We start from the raw sequence: 24,193 nt of genomic DNA on the forward strand, positions 1-24,193 counted from the left end.
GTTAAAGGTGCTGAAAAACAATTTAAAAAAAGAATAAATTTTGTGAGGTAGTTAAATGCTGTCACTCTTACATGTTCTCTGAACCAAGTCCTGGTTTTGATAGCACAATCACTCTGCTACTGAATTCTTGGTTCTGTGAAAACATGGCCCAGCCTGAGACTTACAGAAGGAAAATATAAGCAAAGGTGGCAGAAAGCTCTCCAGAGCCCTACCTTATCAGAGTGAATTAAACAGTGTTTAGATGGATATGTCCGTCTCTTTAAAGTGTATTTTCCTTATCAGTACCTCACCCAAGCCTGGCTTGTCATAAGTATGACAGGTGGAGAGTGACAGAGGGGCAGGGGAAGGATGCTATTCTTTCAACTTTCCCTCTGCTAAGAGGAATGCCCTCAAGCCCTTCTGACCTCAGGAATCTGAAGCATTTCTTGCCCTCTCTGAGAAAGAGAGAAGGAAAAGGAGGTATTTGAGATGTTAATAAAGGCTCCTTAGCAATTGTTGAACCAGGGAGCTGTGAAGCCAGGGCAGACAAGCTTAAAATTTTGTGCTTGTTGCATTATCACTGAAGGAGCTAAGGGGTAGTAGATAGTGTGGAAATGGGTGTTTTCTTCGGAAACAAACAAACAAAACAAACCCCCCAAACAAACAAAAAAAAAACTACAACAAAAAAAAAAACCAAACCAAACAAAAAAGAACAGTTGCTGTGCTTTTTTAAAGGCAGTTTACAGGATGTTTTATGCTGGGTAGGCCCAAGGTAGGAAACTCAGATTCCAAATCTGAGTTTTGGGACAAAGATTCTTTTGTTGGATAGCTTGTATTCGTGTTGGCCCTTTTGTGTACTGGTGTTGGATGGAAGTTTTTCTGAATTTATAGCTGCATAGAACATAGTGAGCAGTAAGAGAACAGGGCTAGAGGAAACAAAGTTTGGAAGAGGATATAATGAACTAAAAAACACCTGTTGCTTAGCACTGTGGTTCCATTTAAGTGGCAGAGATACCTCTTGTATGTAAAGAGCTCTGGGCCATTATTCTTAGTATGTCAGATCAGGAATGTGGCATCTGTAACCATGCCAAATGGAGTCATAATCTTATCTCAGGGACTGGAGGAACTCACAAGCTCCAGGACTTTGCCTCAGACAGAAGTTTTCATCTAGGATATCCTCATCTGAGGATATTTCATTACTTCAGCCAGAGCACAGCTGTTTGATAACCTGCTTCTCCAATGGAGTCCTTTCTACAGCATGATGTCATTCGCATTTTATTGGCATGTGATAAATATACTTACTGCAGTACAGTAGTACAGAAGTGTTCTTCTGAATGGTATCCCAAATGACCAGAGATGTAAATGGTTTGTTTTTCAGCAGCAGATCTTGTCGTTAGTGTTTTGAGAAAGTAAAAACATGTTCCTCTTTTACTAAAGTTGAAGCAAGAACTACAGTGATAGAGCAGGAGTTCAGCAGGTTGTTCAAATGGAACTGTGTGGGTGGAGGGTTGGGGAGAGGTGAAAAATAGAATAACTGTTTTAAATGCTAGAGTATGCCAGGTACAGCTCCTCCCTTCCTCCCCTGTCTTGGGGTGTACATACATTTCCTTCTTAAATTTTCTCTATCAGCAAAGTCAATTTAAGACTCCCATCACAGTGCCTCAGTTTAATCCCCTCAGTTGTGCTGATGCATCTCTCTGAGGGCCTATAAACTAGATCAGTGAACTGATCTTTTTTTTCTTGACCTTCTTTTTTGAGCTATTCTTCAGTGATGCAGTGTACAATATGACTTTGTAAACATCTTCACCAGCACTTCCGGAGCAGTGGTAAGCTATGTCACAGCACTAAAACCAAACGTCTACTGGTAGAATAGACAACACTTTAAACCAGTTTGCTGATGAAGAGGGTATGACGGAATTGCTCCTTGACATATGAAAGTGAGCCAATTAAGCCTTACCTTTTCTACAGCCATGCTAGAAGCTGGATAGTTCTGCTAAGAGTAACATCATTCTGTAAGAAAAGGACTACTCTCCTCCTAACATTTGCTCCTGCCTGCTTCTGAGACAGGTTAGCTGGGACACATTTCACTTACTTCTTCTCCGACACACACACTCCCCACCCACCCCTCAGGGGAAACATCACTTGCTTTCACTTCTTCCACATCTCTTAAGATGGCTTTCCACCTTTCACGCTCTCACAGTTTGGATGTGGCATTTGGTTTGGGAGCAGAACAATAAAAAACTGGTATAAAGGGAAGATACGTGCTAATACACGGTGCTTACATTGCAGACAAATTTCAGGTTGCTCAGAGGCACTAAGTCCACAGAAATACTTTCTTCTACAGACTCGCCTCCAAAGAGCCACTTCCTTTTGCTACAATAACCCGAAAATGCTTCAAGCTCTCATCTGCATTTATAGCTGCTGCTTTGTATAGGTGTATCTATTAAAGCCACTTCAGAGCTGCTTCTCTAAAGAAATTCCAATTATGAATCTGCACTGAAATAACTAAGGTTTCAAGTTTTGCAAAAGCAGAGCTCAGGCTTCTTAGCAACACCAGATTGTGACATTCTCCAGATCTGTACCGTGTGTGGCTTCTGTCTAAAGCCACTGTGGTTAGAGTTAAGCAATGAGACTCCTCCAGTGGAGCAAACACCTTTTTGTCTCTGTCACTCTTCTTGTTTCACTCTCTCCAGCTTGTCAGTAAGAAACTAGTTTTGGAAGAAGCTTTTTTTTCTGCCCCCTAAAGCATTGAAAATTATTCACCAAAATTAATTTGGCCACTCTTATCTATTTGTCAGATACAAAAATCAAATGTCCCAACATTTATTGCTGATTGATTGCTGATTAATGAAGTGCAGGCTTCTCCCAGGGCTTGCTGTTTGCCAACATATTTAAGCAAAGTTTGTTTGCAGCAAACTTAAGACCAAACTGGTCTTGGATTAGACAAATGTAGGGGAAAACACTATAATTCAGCAGTGGCCCTTTGTCTGGTGTGTAAAGGCTGGCAAATTGAAGAAGTATTTCTGGATGCTTGCTGCTTCATAGATACTACAGTGTTTGTAATTTATTACCATGAAACTGGTAAATCTGCTATTGAGATGTTTTCCAGAATTCAGTGGCCATTACAGGTTTGTTATTCCAAATGATGCTGGCTTGCAGACATTGGTGGAAAATGTAAGAGAAGGTGATCAGAAGATCCACATAAGCATCCTGTGAATTTGTAGAAAGTAACAGGTGTATAAAATCAGCCTGATAGCTCTTTTAGTCATACTTGTTTTTTCTCTGAGGTGTGTCCCCTTTCCTGGGTAACTTCCTGCCAGCAAAAACCTGTTGCAATTTTCTCCAAGGCAATCAAGCTACAGAAAACAGACATTTTAGATCTGACTTGCCTTAAGTAAGGCACATCTACAGATCTGAGCATGAGGGAAACACACAGTTTTCTATAGAGGTGGGATACACTTTTTGTGAAGGGGAAGGACGGTGTAAACCTGCACCAATCTTTGTTCTCAACTCAGTTTTGATGCTTTACTGCTGAAGCCATCAAGAAAGTTTTGATATCAATTAAACAGGAGTGGGACTAAGTTCTTAGATTTATGTATATATATATATAGCACCAAACCTTAAGAAGGCAGTTCTGTCTGACCTTAGCCTTGAATCTGAGCATCAGGAAGAGCAGAGCACATATGCAAGTGTGAGCGTCAGAAAATAATAAAAAAAAATTAAATTACCAATATTATACACTTCAAAAATGACTTTGTGACAGCCTTTTTATGTCTGCCATTTCATGGTCCCAGGCATTATCTTTTATTTCCAACGTAACTACTGCTGTCAGTTCATGTTGCCTTTTGTACTTGCTTTCCTAGCTAAGATCTGCTACTTTTCCTCCTTTGAAAGATCTGTTTAGACTTGATGCTGACTACTTTCCTTTGCTTCCTTTTCCTTTCTCCACCACTTGGCTGATGATGCAGCTTCTCATATTCTTAAGAAGCTTTTGACATGTTTGGTTACCTCCACTATTTTCATTCTGCTTCATTTTTGTGGGAGAACTTAAAACCCGCTTGTTCAGCCAGTAAATATCCATTCCATATGTTGGTCACTTTTTTCATGGCTCAATATGAGCCACTGGATTGTTTGACACCATAGAATCAAGGAATTGTTTGGGTTGGAAGGGACATTAAAGATTAGGCAGTTTCAAGTCTCCTGACACGAGCAGGGACACCTTCCACTAGACTGGGTTATTCAGAATTCCATTCACTCTGTCCTTGAATGCTTCCAGGGATGGGGCATCTACAACTTCTCCAGGCAACCTCTGCCAGTGCCTCATCACCCTCACAGTAAATCCAAAGGTATTTGGTTATGTAGGCAGTTGTCTGTCACAATTCCAGCTTCCTTTCACTTTCTGCCTTGAAACACTAGTGAAAACGTGCCCTGTATATTCCCTTCTCACCTCCAAATTAAATTCTCATTTATATTTTGCATCTGTATTTACATTTCTCACCTCTGCCTCTGACAGTGACACCTCTTTGTCCCCAATACTCACTGTACAACCTTTTAGTGGTTTTAGTGATTTCTCCCACTTTCTTGTGTCTTGAGATAGACATATCTAGGATTGTTTCCAAACTGCTGCAGTGAACCTTTCTAAGCCTTAAGTAATTTCACTCAGACAAGAAACGCATAGATGCTTCTTCACTAACTTCCCTCTTTTTTCAAGCCTCTTTAACTTCATTTCCCTCTTCTGCTTGTAGCTTTGATACTGCCACCAGTAAACTTTCCGTTGTGTTTTCTGTCACTGGCACCTACATCTGCAAACGTACGCTTCTTGTACAAAGTAGGAAGTCATAAAGGGAAGGAGCCTTGTATTTCTATATGCTCATAAGGCATGCAGTAAACCTTATCTGCTTGTCTGCATCTGACATATGGATTTAGATATGATGTACTTTTTTCAGAAGGACTTTGGTCTTGCATCCTGGCTATTGCTTCCTCCTTTAGCTCATCCTGAAGTTACAGTAAACATAAGGAGGCAGAATTACAGCACCTTTGTCTTTTCACACCTCGGTGTTTCAGCATGCCTTTTAAAGTACATTTTGGGCCTCCGTGAGCATGTGCACTGGCCTTTCCAAACACCTCAGCCGCATCAGGGGCTGCTTATGCTTGTGCCCGCCTCAGTTTTAAGAGTCCAGTGAAAGGAAACAAAGCTGGGTAAAGGGTCTGAAGCAGAAGGTCTTATGAGAAGCTGAGGAACCTGTGCTTGTTGAGCCTGGAGAAAAGGAGGGTCAAGGGAGACCTTATCACTCTCTACAACTCCTTGAAAGGTTTTGGCTGGGTGGGCGTCAGTCTCTTCTCTCAGGCAACCAGTGACAGTGTGAGAGAGCATGGCCTCGAGCTGAGCCAGGCTGGGCATTAGAGAAGGAATTTCTTCAAAGCAAGTGATTAGCCATTGGAATTGACTGCCCAGGGAGGTGGTGAAATCACGGTCCCCGGAGGTGTTTAAGGAAAGACTGGACGTGGCGCTCATTTCCACGGTCTGCTTGACACGGCGGTGCTCAGTCATTCGTTGGACTCGATGATCTCAGAGGTCTTTTTCAACCTCACCGATTCCGCGAAACTTATTTCTGACCGGCATCTTTCTGTGGCAGGTATTTTGCACTGTGGACGGGAACGCCTCTCCCCACCCGCAATCCCCGAGCACTTCTGGCCCGGCCTCGGGCGGCGGCGGCCGCAGCCCGTGTCCCCGCCGCCCTCAGGGGCACCAAGGCCGCCGCGGGCCGCCGGCATCCGCCCGGCGCGGGGCATTGTGGGACCGCCGCGGCGTGCGGCGTTGTGAGGGCGGCTCGGCCGGGCTCCACCCGGGTGGATCGGAGCGGGAGAACGCCGCTCCACCCCCTAGCCGGCGGGCTGGAGCCCTGAGCGGCCCCGAAACCCACCGCGGGCGCCGCTGCCCGCCCGAGCGGCCGCGGCACCGGGCCGGGCTGAGCCGGGCGGGGCGGGGCCGGGCGGGGCGCACGGGAGTCGCTAACGGCTCAACGGCTCCCTCAGCCTCCCGGACCTCGGCCGCTCTGATTGGCCAAAGCGGCCGTCAATCTCCGCGCACGGCGGTGCCATTGGCGGGCGGTGCGCGGGGGGCGGGGCGGCCCCGCCCGGGCGGGCGGCTCAGCAGAGCCGGTGAGCGAGCGGCGGTCGTGGTGCCGCGGGAGGAGCTGCAGCCGGAGGACGCCGCACTCTTGCCGTGAGGAGCGCAGCCGCCACCGCGGCGTTTCCTTCCCTCCACCGTAGTCGGGCTCAGGTGAAGCCGGTCGGGCGGGGCGGTGGGCGAGGGTGGCTCCGGTTTATTCCCCCCCGTGGCGCCGCGCTTCCCTCCCTCCCTCCCTGGGTTTGGCGCCTCTTTGTCCGGCCGGGCGAGCAGCCTCCCCTGTCCTGCCGCTCTGCCGCTCCGTCCGTGTGGGACCCGCCGTGCTGGGCTGCTCCCCGTGTCCGCAGCGCTCCGGGACAGCGTGTGCCCGGGGAGTTTTGCCCCGCTCCTTGGCCGCCCCGCGAAGCGGCCTCCCTCAGCTGGGCCGGGAGCTTGGCGCCCCTTTTCCCCGGAGCCAGCGCCTTCCCCTCGCTTCTCCCCCGCTGCCCGGCCCGCTGTCAGCACTGCAGCCTGAGTCACGGGCTGACAGCCCTCTCACCGACACCGCCATGGGCTTGGCTTCCGCCCGCTCCACTTCCTCGTTCGCTTTGGGCCGGGAGACGGGCAGGAGGGAGTGACAAGGCAAGATGAAGCTTGCACTCCGAGCTCTTGCAGATAGCTCGTGCTTTCAGGCATCACCCCCAGCCCGAGGGGTAAGAGTTCTCCGGCTTTGAGTGGTGTTTTTACCGACTTGTCCTCCGTAGGTGTGGAAAGCAACAAGTTTCAAAGCCCCCGAGTGTGGTGCCTGCTCAGGGAGTTTAATGAGAATTGCTCCTAAACACGGGGTGAAAGGAGTTTTATGAGAATAACGCGCTTCTGGAAATAAAGGGGGCTTTTTCAGAAGTAAACTTCATTGGTTAGCAGGCTCTGCATGAAGTGACTCTTTAACTCCACTTTCTTTCTCTCCTGACACTTCCTTTCCTTCTTTTTTCCTCTTGAAGCACTGTTTGTGCTCTTGATCTTTCTTCTTCTGTGGGTTTTTTCTTCTGTATACTATGTCATGATGTCCCGAGCCACACTCCATCAGAGTGAACTAAGAACCGATTTTTATAATTGGTCAGGTCTTCCAAAACAGAATAATCTCTCAAATAATGTATAAAAATTATGCTTCAGACTTTTAAAGGTTCTGTAGTAGTCTGCAGGCCAAGGTCCATTTATAATCTGTCTGCTGTAAGGAAATAAAAGGTAACTTACATAGAGGCTGTTGAACCATAGATTGAGAGATTAAATTACACTTTCTTGACTCTTGCCTACATCTCTTGTTCATAAGGCTAGGTATGGAAAAGTTTTAACTCCAAAGCAATAGCCTTCTAATCAGTTACTGCCTGTGTAAAATGCTTTTGGAATTAGTCACTGGGTCACAGTGTGACTTGGTTTGCTTATCATTGGCATTCCAGCAAAAAATGGCAAATCGTGATGCAGATATGTATCGACTCACAGGTGCACTGTCTGCATCTGTAGTGCTCTCACAAGGTTTCAATGAGATAAACAAATATTCTTATTAACTAGGAAATTGTAGCGAGGGGAAAGCAGTTGATAAATGTAAGTGGCACAGAAGGATTTTGGAGTTGTTAATCGCAATTTCCCAAACTGTATAAACACAAGACTTCATGCTAATCTGACCTTGTGAAGATAACTACAAGGAAATTATACAACAGTTCGGTGATGCTCAGTATCAGGTGGAACTGCTGAAATGGACGTGTTCCACTTCCTGATAGCTTTGTTTATTGCACTTATTCATAGTGTGTGCACTGCCTTTATGGAGGCGGACAGGCAAAATTTTCTATAACTCTAAAGTAGAAGCAAAATTGCTAGTAGTAAGTAGAAATGGGAATCTGAACTTCTTTACTGACCTGAAATGTCAAAGTGAGTGTGACTGCACCATGCTCATGGGTGATATGGTTTTTTTCAGACTCTGGTGTCATGTCTTGGATGCTTGGCTTGTGCAGCCAAGGTCTGATTTTGGAAGATCTCTGGAGAAGTGTTTGCACTGCTGAGTAGCCTGTGTCTGTTTCTGTATAAACAGGAAGACTTAATAGTCAGGTTCTGTCTGCCCCAAAAGAGGGAGTGGAGAAACTGAAGTCCTATTATTGGGCTTTGCGTAGATCGGTAGGATATTTCTACCGTGGTCCTGGGTTGGGTTTTTTTGGTGTTCGTTTTGTTTGGTTGGGTTTTTTTTTTCCTTTCTTTCAAGTTAATCTTGTAAGAAAAAAGTTGCCGGATGATAATTTCATCTCAAGAGATAAAGAATAGGACTTTTTTCATTATTTCTCCTGGGTAGATTTTGATGTGTTTTAGAATGTTTTAAGAAGACAAAGTTTGTGAGAGTTACACCATAATCTTTTAAATTAATCTAGTGAAAAGGTAATGATAATAATAATAATAATAATGAAAAAACTCCCAACCTTGTCCAGTAAAATCGTAGGAAAGAGATTAGAAAAATCTCTCACTTAGGAAGCTGAAATAATCTTTGTTCTCCAGCACATTTAGATATTATGCAAAATGTTGGAGAGTGTTCAAGCTGTGTAGCTGGTGGTAGTTCCAATGCTCACTCACCTTCAAGTTGAAAAACTGCCTTGCACTTGGATGCCACAGTTGCTTAAGTCTCTTTACAACGTTACTTGGCCTTGCAAATGTGCCTACTACAAATGTGAGACTTGCTTTTACTCCTTCAACAAACGATCTTGAAAACCTGAACCATTGTAATCTTGGAAAATCTTTAACAATAACGTACTGACGGTTTTCATTTAATAATTCACAAGTTAGTCGTATGTCAGGCTGTTCACATGGAGGTGCAAGGGAGTGCATGTATATCAGCTACTCCTAGCTTTGTGAAAATACACTTCAGTTGTAGTGGGAGATTAGTCTGCCCGTACCCAAATTTCAGATTTGGTTCTGGTAATTTCCGGAACAAAGGAGACAGGACAAATGTCAGAAGTATTGTGATTTCTGAGCTGATCCTGCTCAGTCTTGTGCTTCCACCCCATCCCCAGGCATGTGTCTTGCCCAGATTGATGTAGTTTATGGATTAGTGTGACTGTAATAGGGTGAGATTACAAGTGGACCCATGGGAGGTACAGGAACTCATCTCGTTGATGCAAGGTTTACTGAAAGGGGAAGTCAAAGCTAAGGTTGTATTACACCCACAGCAGATCTGCTTTTTTGTCTGGTAGCTTTGGGTTATTGGGTAACATGGTGAAACTACTAACTGACGACTAGAGTGCGTTTTAGAGGCTCAGAATTAGTGTGCATGTCTACTAAAAGGTGTCCAAACCCTTAATCCTCAGTGTATGATTTAATGTATTTTTGTAGGTTTGACTTAATAGTGCACCCAGTGCCCTCTAACATTTTTTGTGTTTTATTTCTTGTATAAATATCTTGTTACTCTTTGCTTTCTTGGTTTATAATTGAGACAGAGCTGTTTGCATGTTAAGTAGAGAAATTGTGTGCCTGACTTTAAGTCTTCTGTGGGTTGGAACAGAACTGTAATAGCAGAGGATTGCCTACAGCAGCATTGTTTTTGCTGGCAGTTTCTCTGACTTAATGGTGGCATGGTGACCTTGTACCTTAAATTTCTTTTCAGTTTAACCGCACCATGGCTCTAATTGAGTTTTCTAGTGCAGAAGGAGATGAAAACTAGCAACCTGATTTTAATAGAGTGCGCTGAGGGAAAAACGCAAATGCAATTTCTGCCCTGGAAACTAATGCAAATGGGTGTTGTCCAACTAAATGAAATGCATCAGTTTACAAGTTCATCTTAATTATGGTTTATCCGCTTTGCTTTTTTTCTTCAGTGGCTGTGAGAACTTGTTCAGAGTACTTGAAGTAATAATCTCAGCACTGATTCGTGTTGTAGTCCTAGGCCGCTGTAGTGGCTTAACAGCTTCTGACCTCATTCCAGCCCAGTTGTGTTCAGCATAATGGGTTAGTCCCCGTTTTCAGTTAATGGTCCTTTGGCCTGTTATTGTTCATTACAATATGTTGCCTTTCTGAGCATCCTAAAGAGTCTGGAGAAACAGTAGTGTCTACAGTTTTCTGGTAATGAGGCTGTGATTGATTTCATTGTGTGATACTTCTGGAGCTAGTACTGGTAAGTTGTGTCATTCTTAACCATGGCGAAAGGGAAACTGGAAAATCGATCTGGCATACTTTGTCTACTGTAAATTGTATCTTGTAGAAGTATTACAAATGTATTGCTGCTGGTTGCAGACAGGTACAATGAAATGTCATGCTGTATGTTGTATCTTGACTCCGTGACCTGTTTATGAAATTTATGCTTCTGTAGTTTTGTACGTAGGGTTTGGATTCTGCTTTTCTTCATGACTAGAAATTTAAATTTCTCCTAATGCATGTATGCTGCCTTTACTGGGAGCAGTATATAAACCCACATGGACGTGCAGCTTCAGTAAACTCAGGCTAATAATTAATATGTTAAAGGAAACTGAACTTGGAAATCTGTATCTTACAGTCTCCTTAACTGCTGAATAATTCTATTCATCAAAAGCTACCATTTTAATGAGTCTTGGCAGGAAATCCATTGTGATATATGCCTCTGCACAGAACGTGAGTTCTGATTCGCGTGAAAGCAAAGTGGCCGTTCAGACTTGTAAAAAAAAAAAAAAAGGTTTGGAGAAATTCTACGGCTCTATTTTGTCAGTTGTGTGCAGTCAGAGGGGTTTTTTTTTCTTGCTGGGCAGCTTCCTGTTTAAAATCTAAGACTTAAAGCATGATCTTGCAATAGTTTACTTTGCTTTTTATTGTTTGTAATGATGAGAGTGCGTTCACCTATGTTTTTCTTTTAAGCTCAAGATTTGACCAGTTCATTTAAATTTAGGCTCTTTTAATCAGCCTTGGAGGTGCAGTAGATTTGACTTTGGTTAAAGTTGGTTATGGCCAGCAACCAACCTAGTTAATTTTAGTAAGAGAGTTGTTTTAAATGTTCAAGAAAAAAAAGGACATCTACAGCCAAATTTCAATTAAAAATTTAGTTGCTTCTTTTTTTCGTTCCAAATGTGACTGACTTAACTGAATTGTAGTATCAATTTGTAGGTCAGTTGTTAGCTTTTCTTGACAGGGACTGTTGCATGTAGGTCTGCCTGCCATTCAGTACAAGAAATTCCAGTCTTTCTGTGCCAGAATTGATAAAATCAATTATTTTGAAATTTGGGAATAAAGTAGTTTTCATTGAGGTGCTGTCAATTTAAGAAAAAGAAACCTTTTCTTAGGATTTAGACATATTTGCATATATATATATAGGGTGTATATAAATATATATATGGTGTTTAGATGAAAGAACTTCTCAAGAAATACTGAATGTAAATCTGAAATCAAACCAATGAGCTGGATTAGAAAGTTCCTGGCTAAGCACTTGAAACTAGTTGGTTTATAAGGTAAATTGATTTTTGTACCTTTTTATAGTGTAGATGAAGGAAAACACTCTCAGGCTTCTGTTTTGGCTATATCAGTCATAGTTTAAAATGTAGGGGAAAGTATGGACATTTTCCCTTGAGGGTTTTGGGTGGTCGTGAGGATGGATAGCTGTGTGCTTAAGAGTTGGTGCAACAGGTCAGAAGGAGAGGATTTGAGATGAAGATAACTGGAAACAGCAAATTAATTAATAAATTCCTCATTGTGGTAACTGTCTAGAAAACAACAAACAACTTTACTTTTTGCTCGTGAATGCTTATGAAGTAGTCCAAGAAATATTTCTTTTGTATTAGTGGAATTTTATTTTTCAGCAGATTGCCACTTAAATGTATTTGATTCTTCATAGTTGTGGTTCGGATGTCACCTTTTTTCCATCGTTCAGAGATAGAAATGGTTTTTATCCCTTTCTGACATCAAGTAGAATCTATTCAGACATCTCAGGATTGTTCAAATAAATGGAAGTATGGCTGCAGATATACAGTAGACTACCTAAAATAGTTAAATAATTGGATACTTGAAACTGCTGTGCTTCATGTGGATGTGGCTGCATACTGACCAAATAAATTTTCTTTCCTAGGGGAGCATATATACCAAATAAGATATATCTCTACAAGCATAAAAACTCTTTAAACTGTGACTTAAGATTTGTGACTTAACTCAGATAATAAAAGCTAAGCGAACTGGTTTATGTTGCAGTATTAATCTTTATAGCAGACACTAAAGTTTGTGACATTTCATTACAGAGTAAATTATTGTGGATTGGTTTAATGGCCCCTTCCAAGTTTAATGCAGTATATGATGGGAAAAGTAAAATGAGAACATAGAAATGTGATGAGAAAGATGTATTAGTCATAAAAGAAGGATTGCCAATTTATTAGGCAAATTAATGGAATTTCTAAAAACTATCTGCATTGTCCATGTAGCACTGACATAAACATGTGTGCAGTCAGTTTATCTTCTTCTTCCACATGGTGGGAGGTAATCTTTTGTGTGGCAAATCCTAATTCTTTTCTTAATGGGCCAAACTGTATAAATAGATTTTAGTTCTTCAGTGCTCGAAAAACTGGGTGTAGACTTAACTGATAAATATCCCTATGTTGTATTATTGCTCATTCTGTCAGGCAAAAGCGCGGCTGCAGTAGTGCTTCAGCTCTTGCTCATGTAGATAAGGAGAGGAATATCAGAGAGTCGTGGGATTGTTTGGGTCCTTGGAAGATCATTTTGTTCTAATCCCCTGCCCTGAGGGACACCTTTCACTATGACCGGGTTGTGCAGAGACCCATCCAACCTGGGCTTGAGCACTTCCAGGGGTGAGGCATCCACAGCTTCTCTGGGCAAGCCTGTTCCAGTGTCTCACCACCACAGCGCTGCTGTGTGTGTGGTTGTGGACAATGTTGTTAACTATGGTGGAAACACATAAAACAGTTTGGCTACTCTGTGGTCAGTATTTCCTTATGTGGTTTTTTTACCTTTTTACGACAGAAGCAATATTTTATTGGAAACTTTGAAATTATATTTGTTTTCTTATGTGAGAACCATGAAATGTCATATCAGTCACTTGTCAAAAGGAGATAAAATTTTCTCTATACTGACAATACAAGAAAAGATTTCTTTGGAAAAAAATTATGTGCCGTATAGCTATGATTGTAATAGTCTAGACTAAGTTTCTACTTCAAATGCCCTTGCTTTTACTCAGTTGAGATTGAAAGATGAGTCATTTCTTCTCCTCTAACAAAAAAATTAGTGTTTCAGGACATCCAGACAGGAGGCACAGTTGGATGAATTCTAAAATTAGCGATGCCTAATGCTATTCCTTTTAAGACTGATATATTTGCCAATGAGGGAAGAAAGCATAGGTCAGGGAAGGAGCAAGCTAACCAGAAGACAAACTTGAGACTGAGGTGTACAGACCAGACCAGTATATTCCTCGTGTGCTCTGCTGCACCAGGAGCTTTCTGTAGAGCAGTTCTTGTAATGGATGGACAAGAAACTGTGCCAGACCTTGAATGCAATAGAAAAGTGTTGCAATCTGGATTTTCAGATATCTTGAGCGTGATGTATATGAGTGTAAGTATTTATAAAACAGATATAATAAAAATTAAAAAAAGATAAATATTTTCAACTTGGCCTCCTTACACATCTTGAAATGTAAAGGCTATGCAGCTTTTTCTTCTTTGTGTAGGAGTTGCTGTGTTCTCATGTCCAGAAAAAGTCATTCTTCTCCAGATGTCTACCTCAGATCACTGTCATAAACAGAAACCTAGGTCCTCTTATTGAAGTGTTATGTATTGCTGGAAGGGTTGAGAATCAAACCTGGACTCTTTAGAGGCGGTAGACTTCTCTGTGCCAGGGTTTTTGCCTGCCATCCCCATAGCTGCTGTTAATGTGCAGCAGAGTGATTTTAAACTAGAATAAAAATATGAGATGTAGCAGAAGGCTGTTTGTACACAGTCCTAGGTTGGCACAGTAGGCTGAGCTGAAAGTGTCTAGAGAAACTTCTGCTGCAAAGTAAAAACAACACTTTTCAAAGTTATTTACTGGACGTGCTGATTCTTGCCTCTTTTCATTATGAGCTGGAAGATGATTAGTAGTATTGATGATGAGATCAAAGCAATTTGTCAGTTAACGTTAGCAAGAGTAATTGTTCCTGTAAGGTGACTTTATCTTGGCCACATACATGCTAAATATTTGCATCTAAAAGGGTGAAACCAGAACCGTATTTTTCGTCTCTGCATTTAGTTGTAATTTATGCCTTGTTCCCTCTTGCAATGAATTGAAACTTGGCATTGACAAAGATGACTGGGAATGCTAATTGATGTTTGTAGAGCTACCTTACACCGTGCCTCAGAGCTCTCGGCAGATACCTTTTTAGCCTTAAATCAGAATGTTAGGGAAGGGATGAAAAGTGACCCTGAGGTTACAAAGGTTAAAACTTCCCAAGCTCTTCCCCCTCTGTCGTGCAATGTCTGTAGGGAACCCTGCATGCCTGGTCAGAACTTAGGCAGGCCATTATGCCTCCTGAAAACAAGTCTTCCAGCAAAACAGCTTGAACAGCAGGGATGGGCTGCAATTTTCTGAACTACAGCTGTCTCCTTAAGTGGGATTACTTTGCTGAGTGGTCACAAAGAATGTGTTCTCCCCCTGGAATGTTTTCCTTGCAGGCACACTGTCTCTGTAAGAGGAATTCTCTCCTCTGCTGAGAAGGCATGTACTGTACTCCACTAATGAGAAACAACAGTTGCAGAAAGTGTATTTATTATGCAGGATTGTAAACTTTGAATATTTATTCAAAGTGAATGGGGTTGGGTGGCAGCCAGCCTAGCTTTGTCATGCTAAAGACTGGACTTGAAATCAACAGAAGGCTGCCCTCCCCCTCCCTAAATCAGTGTTCGGTGTGTTTAAACAATGTGCACAGGCTTCATAAAGCTGATTAACTGTATTGGTGCTATCTACATGGTAATGGGTCTTTATGTCTCCCTGAACTCATAAGGTGCAATTAAAATAGAGGCAAGCATAGCCTCCCTAGCATTAACTTAGGGAAGCTATGCGTGGCTTTATTTGCTTATAACCTACAGTGGTTAATTACTGCATGCAGTGTGGTTGCCCAAGATCGTTCCTGTGCTTCTATAGCCCATGGTGAAGCCTGCACTATCCTGTTTTCAGTCTTTGGTACCCAAAAGCAGCCTCTTCAGACTGATATTGGTGTTTGTTAAATGTCCGTATGCTGTGCCTGTAGCCCTGTTCTCACTGTCCTACTGTCTGTGAACGCAGCGGAGAGAAAACGTGTCTATTAAGTGGCATGTAAGTGTCTTGCTTTGTGGCCTTTGCACTTTGCCATGGGAAGTCCCAAGCTGCCCAAGCAAACCTCTTCTATCAGCTGTTTCACATGGAGCAGAGTGGTGCTTGGCAGCTGATGAGGAGGGCTGCTCCCAAGAGGAGATGGAGAAACTGAGAAACATTTATTCCGTATTCACTGTTCTAAGGCTGTGTGTTGGGTGCCTTTAGGCCACTTGTAAGATGCAGATTTCCTTCAATTGCTTTCTTTTGTCTTACCTGTAGTCTGGCCAGTAGGTCACTTCTGTGCAGTAGAAGCATCATTTATGCATTAGATAATTAGGTTCCTCCTCCTTGGTTCTTAGAGCCCCACATACAGAGAGGGCACTTTAGTGCTCTAACTTGAGTTTAATTTACAGTAATAAACAGGGTAGCTGGCAAGTCTGGGCAGCACTACACTCAAACTGAATATGCAACAATAATTGCCAGCAAACTGCATTCCAGTTGTGAAATAAATCTTTCAGCAGTGTATTGTGTGCGTCAGACTGTGACTCGAGAGGAAAACAGTGAACTACAGTAGGCCTAATAGCAGTCATTATGAGTCCCAAAGAAGGCTGAAATAGAAGAAATTAGTTGCATGGCAGCATTCTGAATGCAAAGAGTAAGTGCAGCTCTGTGCCTTCAGCTTGGGGGGCTGTCTGTGAGGGGGTGTTAATTGCGAACTCAGGTACTTGCCTGGCGTTGTGTTCTCTCCTGGGATCGCTGAAAGTCGTGATTCTTGCATTCGGCCTGAGGCATCAAGCACTGGTGTGTCTCAATAGACTGAACTTGAGAAATAAGCAGATAGAACCTGTCCATCAGTTCAGCTTCCTGCCAGCTTTTCCTTTTACTTTCCTCAGCGCCTCCTCCTTGTGATTCATTTCTCACCCTTGGTGATTTAAACTCCGGTTTTTATGTAGGTGTTGCTTACAAATCGGAGCGGTTTGGGCTAAGAAACTTTACAGTTTTCTTCTCCATAAACATGATGTCACTTAGAGCTGTGAAGTGTCACCCTAACCTAAACAAACGAGATCTGAACAGTTTCTTAGTGAAAACAAGGGAATTATAGGAAGTTTTTTATTGGTGGGTTAGGGGCTTTATATTGTCAGCTCATGGTCACTGTAGGTAGCCGGCCACTAAAGTCTATTTTAGACTAGTCTAGTCGAGCTTTCTAGCTGCTCTTAAATCTGTTCTGATGAACTATGTTCTGCCGGCTTTTCCTTCCGGGAAAAGTGAAATAGTTGAGTTACAGGAATAATGCAAGTATCAGCTCTTCAGATCATACGCTTAGCAAGGATTCCCATCATTTGAATGTTGCTGACCAAACTTAGTTTAAACCATTGCTGCTTCTTGAGGTCAGTTTATTTTTAAATGCTATGTTTTAACAAATAATCAAATTTCTTCACTGAGTGCAACTTAGTTATACCTGAAATAGGGCCATAAGTGACCAGTAGTACTGTCATTTTCTAGTGCAAAAGTCTTGTCTTGCTTATAGAAATGGTGTACATTCCTTTTGTTCTGTGAAAGGGCCTTTGTCTTTTATTGCACCCTCTGCCAACCCGCTAAAGGTAAGATAGTTTGGAAAGTGGTGAGAAAGTTGTATTCGTGAACTGCTTTTAAAAGGTGAACTCTTTAAAGAAAGGGAAATTAACTTGTAGTCTAAATATGTTTGCTATTTATTGTTCATTCTTTTTGTCAGCCTTTAGGGCAGTTCCTCTTGCGCTGCAAGTAGAAAGGCCACTAGGCAAACAATGTGGGAGGATTGGTTAATATAAAATCACAGAAAGTTTGTAACAGTGTCGTACGGTGGATATGAAACAGAAGAAAACTTTCACTAATTATCCAGTTATGTCCCTTTTCATGCAGGCTCAGTCTTGCAGTGAAGTTCTGAAGTGGTGATCTGAATCGCTAAGGATTTGGTGCATGTATATGGCTATTTTGCATCCTCTGTAGCACAGTATTTCACAAGCTCCTCATAATTCATTAAAGTCAGGAAATGAAACGGTGCATGAATAAAACTGTCTATTGCAGTGTAGTAATGCATCTTTGCTAGGACTGAGGCTGAAGGCAAGAAAGAACAGTGTGGGGATCCCTACATTAATGGTGGTTTAGGTAACTCAAACTGGAGGTGTTCCTTGCCCAACTAGTGCTCTGATACTTGTAAAGTATGATGCTTTAATTCTTGCCGTAATTGTTCTTATGAATTCTATTTCTACTTCAGCTATTACCTCCATAGTTTAGTTAAGCCCAAGCTTTTCTTAGTGAGCAGTGGCTCACTCCTGACAGAGTAAATGTCTGGGGGGAGTGGGGGATGTAATATAAATAGTTATTGAAAATTAAATTGCAAATAGGAAACGTTCTGTGCTTTCAGCAGTTGTAAAGCACTTGTAATTGAAAGAAAGGGACCTTACAGCAGAGGCAGCTTTTCAACCTTTCCAAACCAGATAAAGTGTTTGCTCCCAGGCTTATGGGAAGCGCTTGATGCTGTAAGTAGAGTGTGTGAAGTGTCCTATAATTCAAGCCTTAAGGCTATGAAATTGCAGGAGACTAAGGTAAACTTCTATCCATATAGCTGTATTCCAGTGAGGGTTTGGAGTAATTCTGCCTAATTCAAAGGGAGCACACGTCATCTGAAGCTAAATCCAGTGTTGGACTTGTTCCTCTCAAAAGAATCTGTCTGCTGGGGAATAGGTGTGTCAACAGGGCCGTTAGTATTATTTTTTGAAGGTTGCACTACATACTGATGGCTTGGTCCCATCCTGTTCGTGACTGTAGAGATTGTTTTGTCTCTATCTGTGACTGTATGGCATCTTTGTGGCAATTATGTAGTTAGTTAAGTGGCAAAGAATGTCTTTTGGACCCTGAAATAATGGAAAACAAAGTTTGACCAGCCTCTTCCCCAGACTGCTGTGAACCACAATAAGGAAGCATACTGGGTTAACAGGGAAGTGACTGTAGTATTGTCATTTTTTGGAAACAATACTAGGAAGGAGGCATTGAAACTCAAAACAAGCATGGTCTGTCTTCCTTCTGTGTTCTTTGGTCGTCTTGCCTATAGACTGGTATCAAAAAGAATATTGTTAACGGTATTCTCATCTGGCAGTTGCCCAATAGTTATGTAAAGATAAATGTCCTTGTCCTGCATGATTATCTACACCCCAAATGCAAACTACCAGGCAAACAAATGACTTCCTAATTTGTTCCTAAAACGGCAATGATTTGCATTCATTGTGAGTCGCTGTCAGAGCTTACTGGGCTTGCTTCCTTCCTTGACCACTTTAAGGGGTTTTTAGAAATGCCCAGTGCAATGCAGCATAAGCTAGGGAGATAAGTTTAGGAGTCCATGAGATGGAACTTGCTGAATTTGATTCCTCTGGTACTGTTCTTGTGGCAAAGACAAATTAAGGGTTGGTTTGTGGTATTGCTAGTTTGGACGCCCTGTGGGTTTGAAGTCAGCCTCGAGAATAGCTCTAATGCCATGTTGTCTTAGCTCGAGCCTCTAGTCTTTTGCCTCTCCTCTGTGAGGATTCTGTTCTGGAACACAAGAGAGCTAGTTTAAGATGATAAGAGGGCTGCTGCTGCCGTGCAATAGGGGAATTTTCAAGTCTCTTTCAAGTTTGAGGTGCAGACCCTTTTTGAATCTCATCACTACTATTTGGTAGTACTTAAAATATTTTTAAAATATTTATTATAACAATAATTACTTAAATATATATATTTTTAGATACAATATATTATACTATATTAATATTTATTTAATGTATTAAAATATCTTGTTTGGTGAGATTTTAGAATAGCTGTGTTAGGCTGTTTCTCCTTTTACTGGGAAAGCTGTTTTCAGCCCTGAAAATAAAAATGTATAGATGCTCTAGAGTGATCTCTTACAGGCTGAAGAGTGCATTCTTGTAGTATGTGAGATAATTTTGGTTCTCCTCCTACAAGGAATTTGCTTCACCTCTCTGTAACTCTCTTCTTTCCTTAGTTCTCTTCAGATCTAGGGCTGACTGGGGATACCCTTTGAAAGATTTCTTGTGGTCTTATCTATTTCTTATCCAAAAAGAATTAGTCTTTGTCCTAGAATGTGTCTTCAGGGTGTACTGAACGCATGCATGTACTCCAGCAGTGAGCACTGTGTAATGTAGCACATTTCAGATGGCTGGTTACTTCGGATTCCTGAGGAAATGATGAAACTGAATTTAGCTGAAGCATAGTGCCTCTGTGTCCTGCCTGATTATAGCCAAAAAAGGCAACTGGTTACATTCTGGGAGTTGCACAGGCAGGAAGCTGTGTAATGGAGGGTAGAGCACAGCTGTTGCCTTGCCAAACCTGATACAACTCTGAACACAATTGAATATCTTTTTTTTATTTTTCCCCTCTTTCCTTCCACTCCTTTTTTTAACCCTTTGATTACAACCTACAGATGATACTCTGCAGTGTCATGAAATCCTAATATCTTCTGTTGAATTGTTGATGTCCTTTATTTGCTATATACTCTGTCAGGCTTGCTGTTATAGGATGGTCTTGGAGCTCTCCTGACAGCTCAAGTGTTTTTATGGCAGCTTCCAGATTGCTGCATCTTATCTCTAAAACAAATCTCTTTGTCATGGATCCATTAAAATCTAGTTTTCAGGAATAATAGGAAAAGCCAGGGTGGAGTTACTCTGAGAATCACCATTGTGGTTGAGGTGCAAGTCTCAGTGACTCTGTGGGGAAGGAAAGTTGAGGTCAGGTGTGGAATAGCTGCTTGGCATATCCTGCAAGGTTTAAGGCAAAGATTTTTAAACTTGAGCTAAAGGAAGTGATTATTATAGAATGATTTTTCTCTTTGTTTGCCAGAGAATTTTTGACTGCGAATACATAGCTGTCCATACAGTCTCTGGCACAAAGTTACATACCACTTACAGTGATACATTTGTTGGAAGGAATTTCCCTACACACTTAAAAATGACTGGTGTGGGCACTTGCGCCCATCATTATTATGGCTGATGTTTTTCTGGCTTCATTCACTGTTCACTAATGCTGGGACTCTACATCTATTGTTGCTCTCATGCATGTTTTGGGAATGGAGCTGCTTCTGTTCTGCTTTCAATACTTTTTTGTCTACAGTGTGTGTAGTCAGACTTCACTTACTTGAATTGCATGCTAGTTTGTAAATATTAATTCTACAGAAAAGTTACCCAGATAGCTCCTGATAGCCTTCCAGGACGTGAGTACTCATATTTTCATTTCCTGCTCTTTAGGTGGTAAAGAGCTCTAGTTTCTATTCAAGCTATGAAGAACATATATTGAGGACAGTGGTATCTTTGTGAGGACGAATTCAAGAAGTAATGTTTATGGGATCTTGTAAAGAGGCTGCTGTGACATGGTTAATGAGCCTTGACGCATGCAGTCCTTTTCTGATTGAAAGGACTTTTGAATGGCACTAATAAAATTGCTGCCTTATAAACTGGAAAATCCCTGGTGGTAGTGTTCTGGTTTTGATGAAGCGCTAAATCTAGGGTGCCATTTTTCAAGTGTGCAGCCTAAGTCTCCCTTTTGTAGGGATGAAACACTCTCCTCTACCTGACCGCTGCTTTGTAGAATGATATTGGTAGAAGATATTTAGCTATAAAATTTCCTGATTTATTCTGTTACTATCTTGGAGATATTTTTGCTACTGAACATTATCTAGAAAAAAAAAGATATAAACTCATGGGCTGGGTATTACTACTGAGCTGGTGCTGGAAAGTATCTAATATCAGTCTTAACTGGGGTCTACAAATTGCTGCCATCTTTTAGAAACAAAGTGCATCTCACATTCTAGGCTGGTAGTTGACATTTCTGAGGAGTTGTGGTTTTAGATTTATAGCTTATCAGAATAAGGAGATACAAAGTAAAAGCGTTGATTTCACATTTATGATTTTATTTCTGAGCCAATATCTCTACCAAGTAGAGCAGTGAAGGGTTAATCTTGACCTGAATGTTACTGACATAGTGTCTTATGCTATGAGGATTGGCACAAATTGTTTGGTCCTTGCCAGTTTAACATGCTTCCTCTTTTCTGCCAACTGATAGCTTCCAAATGCTTAACGGGCAGTGTTTTTTTGGAGGTTTGGGGTTTTTTTGAAACTGCTGGCTGGTTTGGTTCTTTTCCTACTTTTAGCAAGCTGAACCTTGGCCTTGTTTGAAGTTTGACAACTTTAGTAGTGCTTATGAGCACGAATTAAAGGAGGAAGAGGCCTGCTCTGATGGCCAGGGATTCAGAGTACTTAGCATGTGCCTGTCTGCCTCTAGGAATTTGCGAGGCAGTTTGAGGCTTTAAAAATAACCTTTTCCTTTGTTTCCCCATCTCTTCACAGGTCCCCAGTTGTAAACCACAATGTCGCAAAGAGACGCAGATAAGTACCTTTATGTGGACAAAAACATCATTAATAACCCCCTGACTCAGGCTGACTGGGCAGCTAAGAAGCTGGTATGGGTTCCCTCAGAGAAGAATGGGTTTGAGGCAGCTAGCCTGAAGGAAGAAGTAGGAGATGAAGCCATCGTGGAACTGGCAGAGAACGGGAAGAAAGTGAAAGTAAATAAGGATGACATCCAGAAGATGAACCCCCCCAAATTCTCTAAAGTAGAAGATATGGCAGAGCTGACATGCCTGAATGAGGCTTCTGTGCTTCACAACTTGAAGGAGAGATACTACTCAGGACTGATCTATGTAAGTCATCTTGTCTGCTGGGGTAGGAGTTCCTGACTACACAGTGTGTGAACTTACAATAATTGCTAATTAAAAATAATTTTTTGCACCCAAAAAACAATGTAATTGCTTTGCTCCTAAATGTGTATGTTAGCCTTTCATTGCCCCTATACACAACTCATTATGTGACTTACCTTCTTTGCTCTACTTAAAATTTTTTCACTAAACTATGCCAATCCCCCTCTGGTTAATTTTGAAGCTTTCAAGGAATGCTGTGGTAAATCTTGCTTTAATGTTTTAATGTCTTTGTTTGCAGGATGTTTTGAATGCCTTTTAACTTTCTCTTAGCAAGGCACAAGAGTAGTTGGATAGTGGTAGAAAGGGAGTCTGATCTGAACTGAACCAAATAATAATAATAATAAAAACACAGTCCTAATCCACCTATCATCTGAAATGTGCTTTCCATGTCTGGAGCTTCAGTAGGAAAGAACGCTAGTGCCAAGCTTTTTGTGTGGATCTTAGAGCATCTTACTAGAGGAGGAATATATGTGCCTGCATGTACCTACAGATGGGAAATATTCCTTTTCTTTCCTTCCCCAAATGGACAAGAGCAGAGGTTCCTGCTTCTTATTACTGTGTAAATAACAGGTACCATTTGTGGGACCAAGGGTCACACCCAATGAAGCAGGCAGCAACCACTTCCCTGAACACTAAAGGCAATAAACGGGGAAAGGTGGGGAAGGAGACTTTGGAACCTTGACCTGATTCTTCAGTTCCCTTCTGATTTTCTTCTTCATGTTGCCTATGTTTAGCAAGCAGATATTGGTCATGCTAGCTTCTGCTTTATTAATACTCTGCAGTTACAGAATGAGTTATTAAACTTAGTGGTAATGTAAAATTTGTGTGCAGTGACTAGTTCAAACAGGGCTAGGGAGAACACAAGGGAGAAACTCATGACTTACTAGTGCTGTGTCTGCTCTTCTGGAGTGGCATGAAGGCATACAGACGACTCTTGGAGAAATTATCAGGGTATCTGAAGGATGCAAAATATATCTGATATAAATTTTGCAAATATAAAACATATAAAATGATGCAAAATGCTGATATAAATTTAGTCTGACTTCCACGGTCTGATGTCAAAATTTAAGAGCTAGTATGATTAGAGGTTGATGTAGTTTATTATTCTTGCAGTTAACAACTCCTTCTGCTATTGGTCAAAATCTATTCTCAGATGGAAAAATCTTGGTATTCAGATGAAATAGAATATGCAGGATCCATGTATAACATTTTTAGAATAGGAAACACTGCTAGGTTATATAATAATCGCTGAAAATAATTCAGCAGTGTCTCAAGGTCTGTTGCATGCTGTGCAATGGACTGTTTCACATATCATCTAAAGTTTCAGACATGGTCTGTGACTAATAAATTGAGTTTTTCTAATTGGATTGTAAGAAGATTGTAAGATTTTTTTTTTGTAAAAAAATCTCCAAAGCCTTCACCCAAGCAAACATTGCATAGTATTTCTCTGTTGCAGAATCTTAGTCTTGCCAAAACTGTGTTCCTCTGCACTTGTGAAATGGACTGGTCTCACCTGTCAGCAGTTCTCAGCAAGTCAGGAGATTAATGGGAAGGCTTAAAATACTTTCATTGGAGTGGCTGTTAGTTGATTATTAATCCGCTTGAAGAAAGGGAGTACACGCAATGCATCTCCAGCATAAATGTCTCTGGAAAGATCACAAGCATAGTTTAGTTCTTCTCCTTCCTTTCTTATTTGGCAACAGGGCTGTGTGTTTTTATAATTTGTTTTCTTTTTTCCTTTTTAGTTTTTTCATCTTTATTCTTCTGTCTTTCTATCCTGTACTATGAGGAGGGAAATCTTATTACTGGTTCAGGCAAACTTTGAGTGAGGATTGTCAATTCAAGAACTAAGAGCTTGACTCCAAACACCAATTTGCTGTTTCCATGTGTGGATTGGTTATGCACTGAGGTGACTTGCCAATAGACTGGCTTTAATATTAACCATTTCTATTTGGGATTCTTTATCAAAAGACCATTTTCAGCTTCTGTGAATAATTTTTGCTTATCTGAATGGCTTTGTTTGTATTCAGTGGGAAACTCAAAACTCAATCTTGTGT

General features: G+C 41.5%; 1 protein-coding gene across 1 annotated transcript in view; it reads left to right on the forward strand.

Annotated features, from left to right (window-relative positions):
• The first annotated feature begins 6,116 nt into the window (after positions 1-6,116).
• MYH9 (myosin heavy chain 9) overlaps positions 6,117-24,193 on the forward strand; it is a 69,905-nt gene continuing 51,828 nt past the window's right edge. Inside the window, exons 1-2 of the mRNA XM_066320192.1 lie at positions 6,117-6,262; positions 21,727-22,079. Coding sequence (XP_066176289.1) covers positions 21,747-22,079 — 333 coding nt within the window. The 5' untranslated portion in view covers positions 6,117-6,262; positions 21,727-21,746. The remainder of the gene's footprint in view (positions 6,263-21,726; positions 22,080-24,193) is intronic.

Source organism: Sylvia atricapilla, chromosome 5 (genome assembly GCF_009819655.1).
Source record: "Sylvia atricapilla isolate bSylAtr1 chromosome 5, bSylAtr1.pri, whole genome shotgun sequence".
Classification (NCBI taxonomy): domain Eukaryota; kingdom Metazoa; phylum Chordata; class Aves; order Passeriformes; family Sylviidae; genus Sylvia; species Sylvia atricapilla.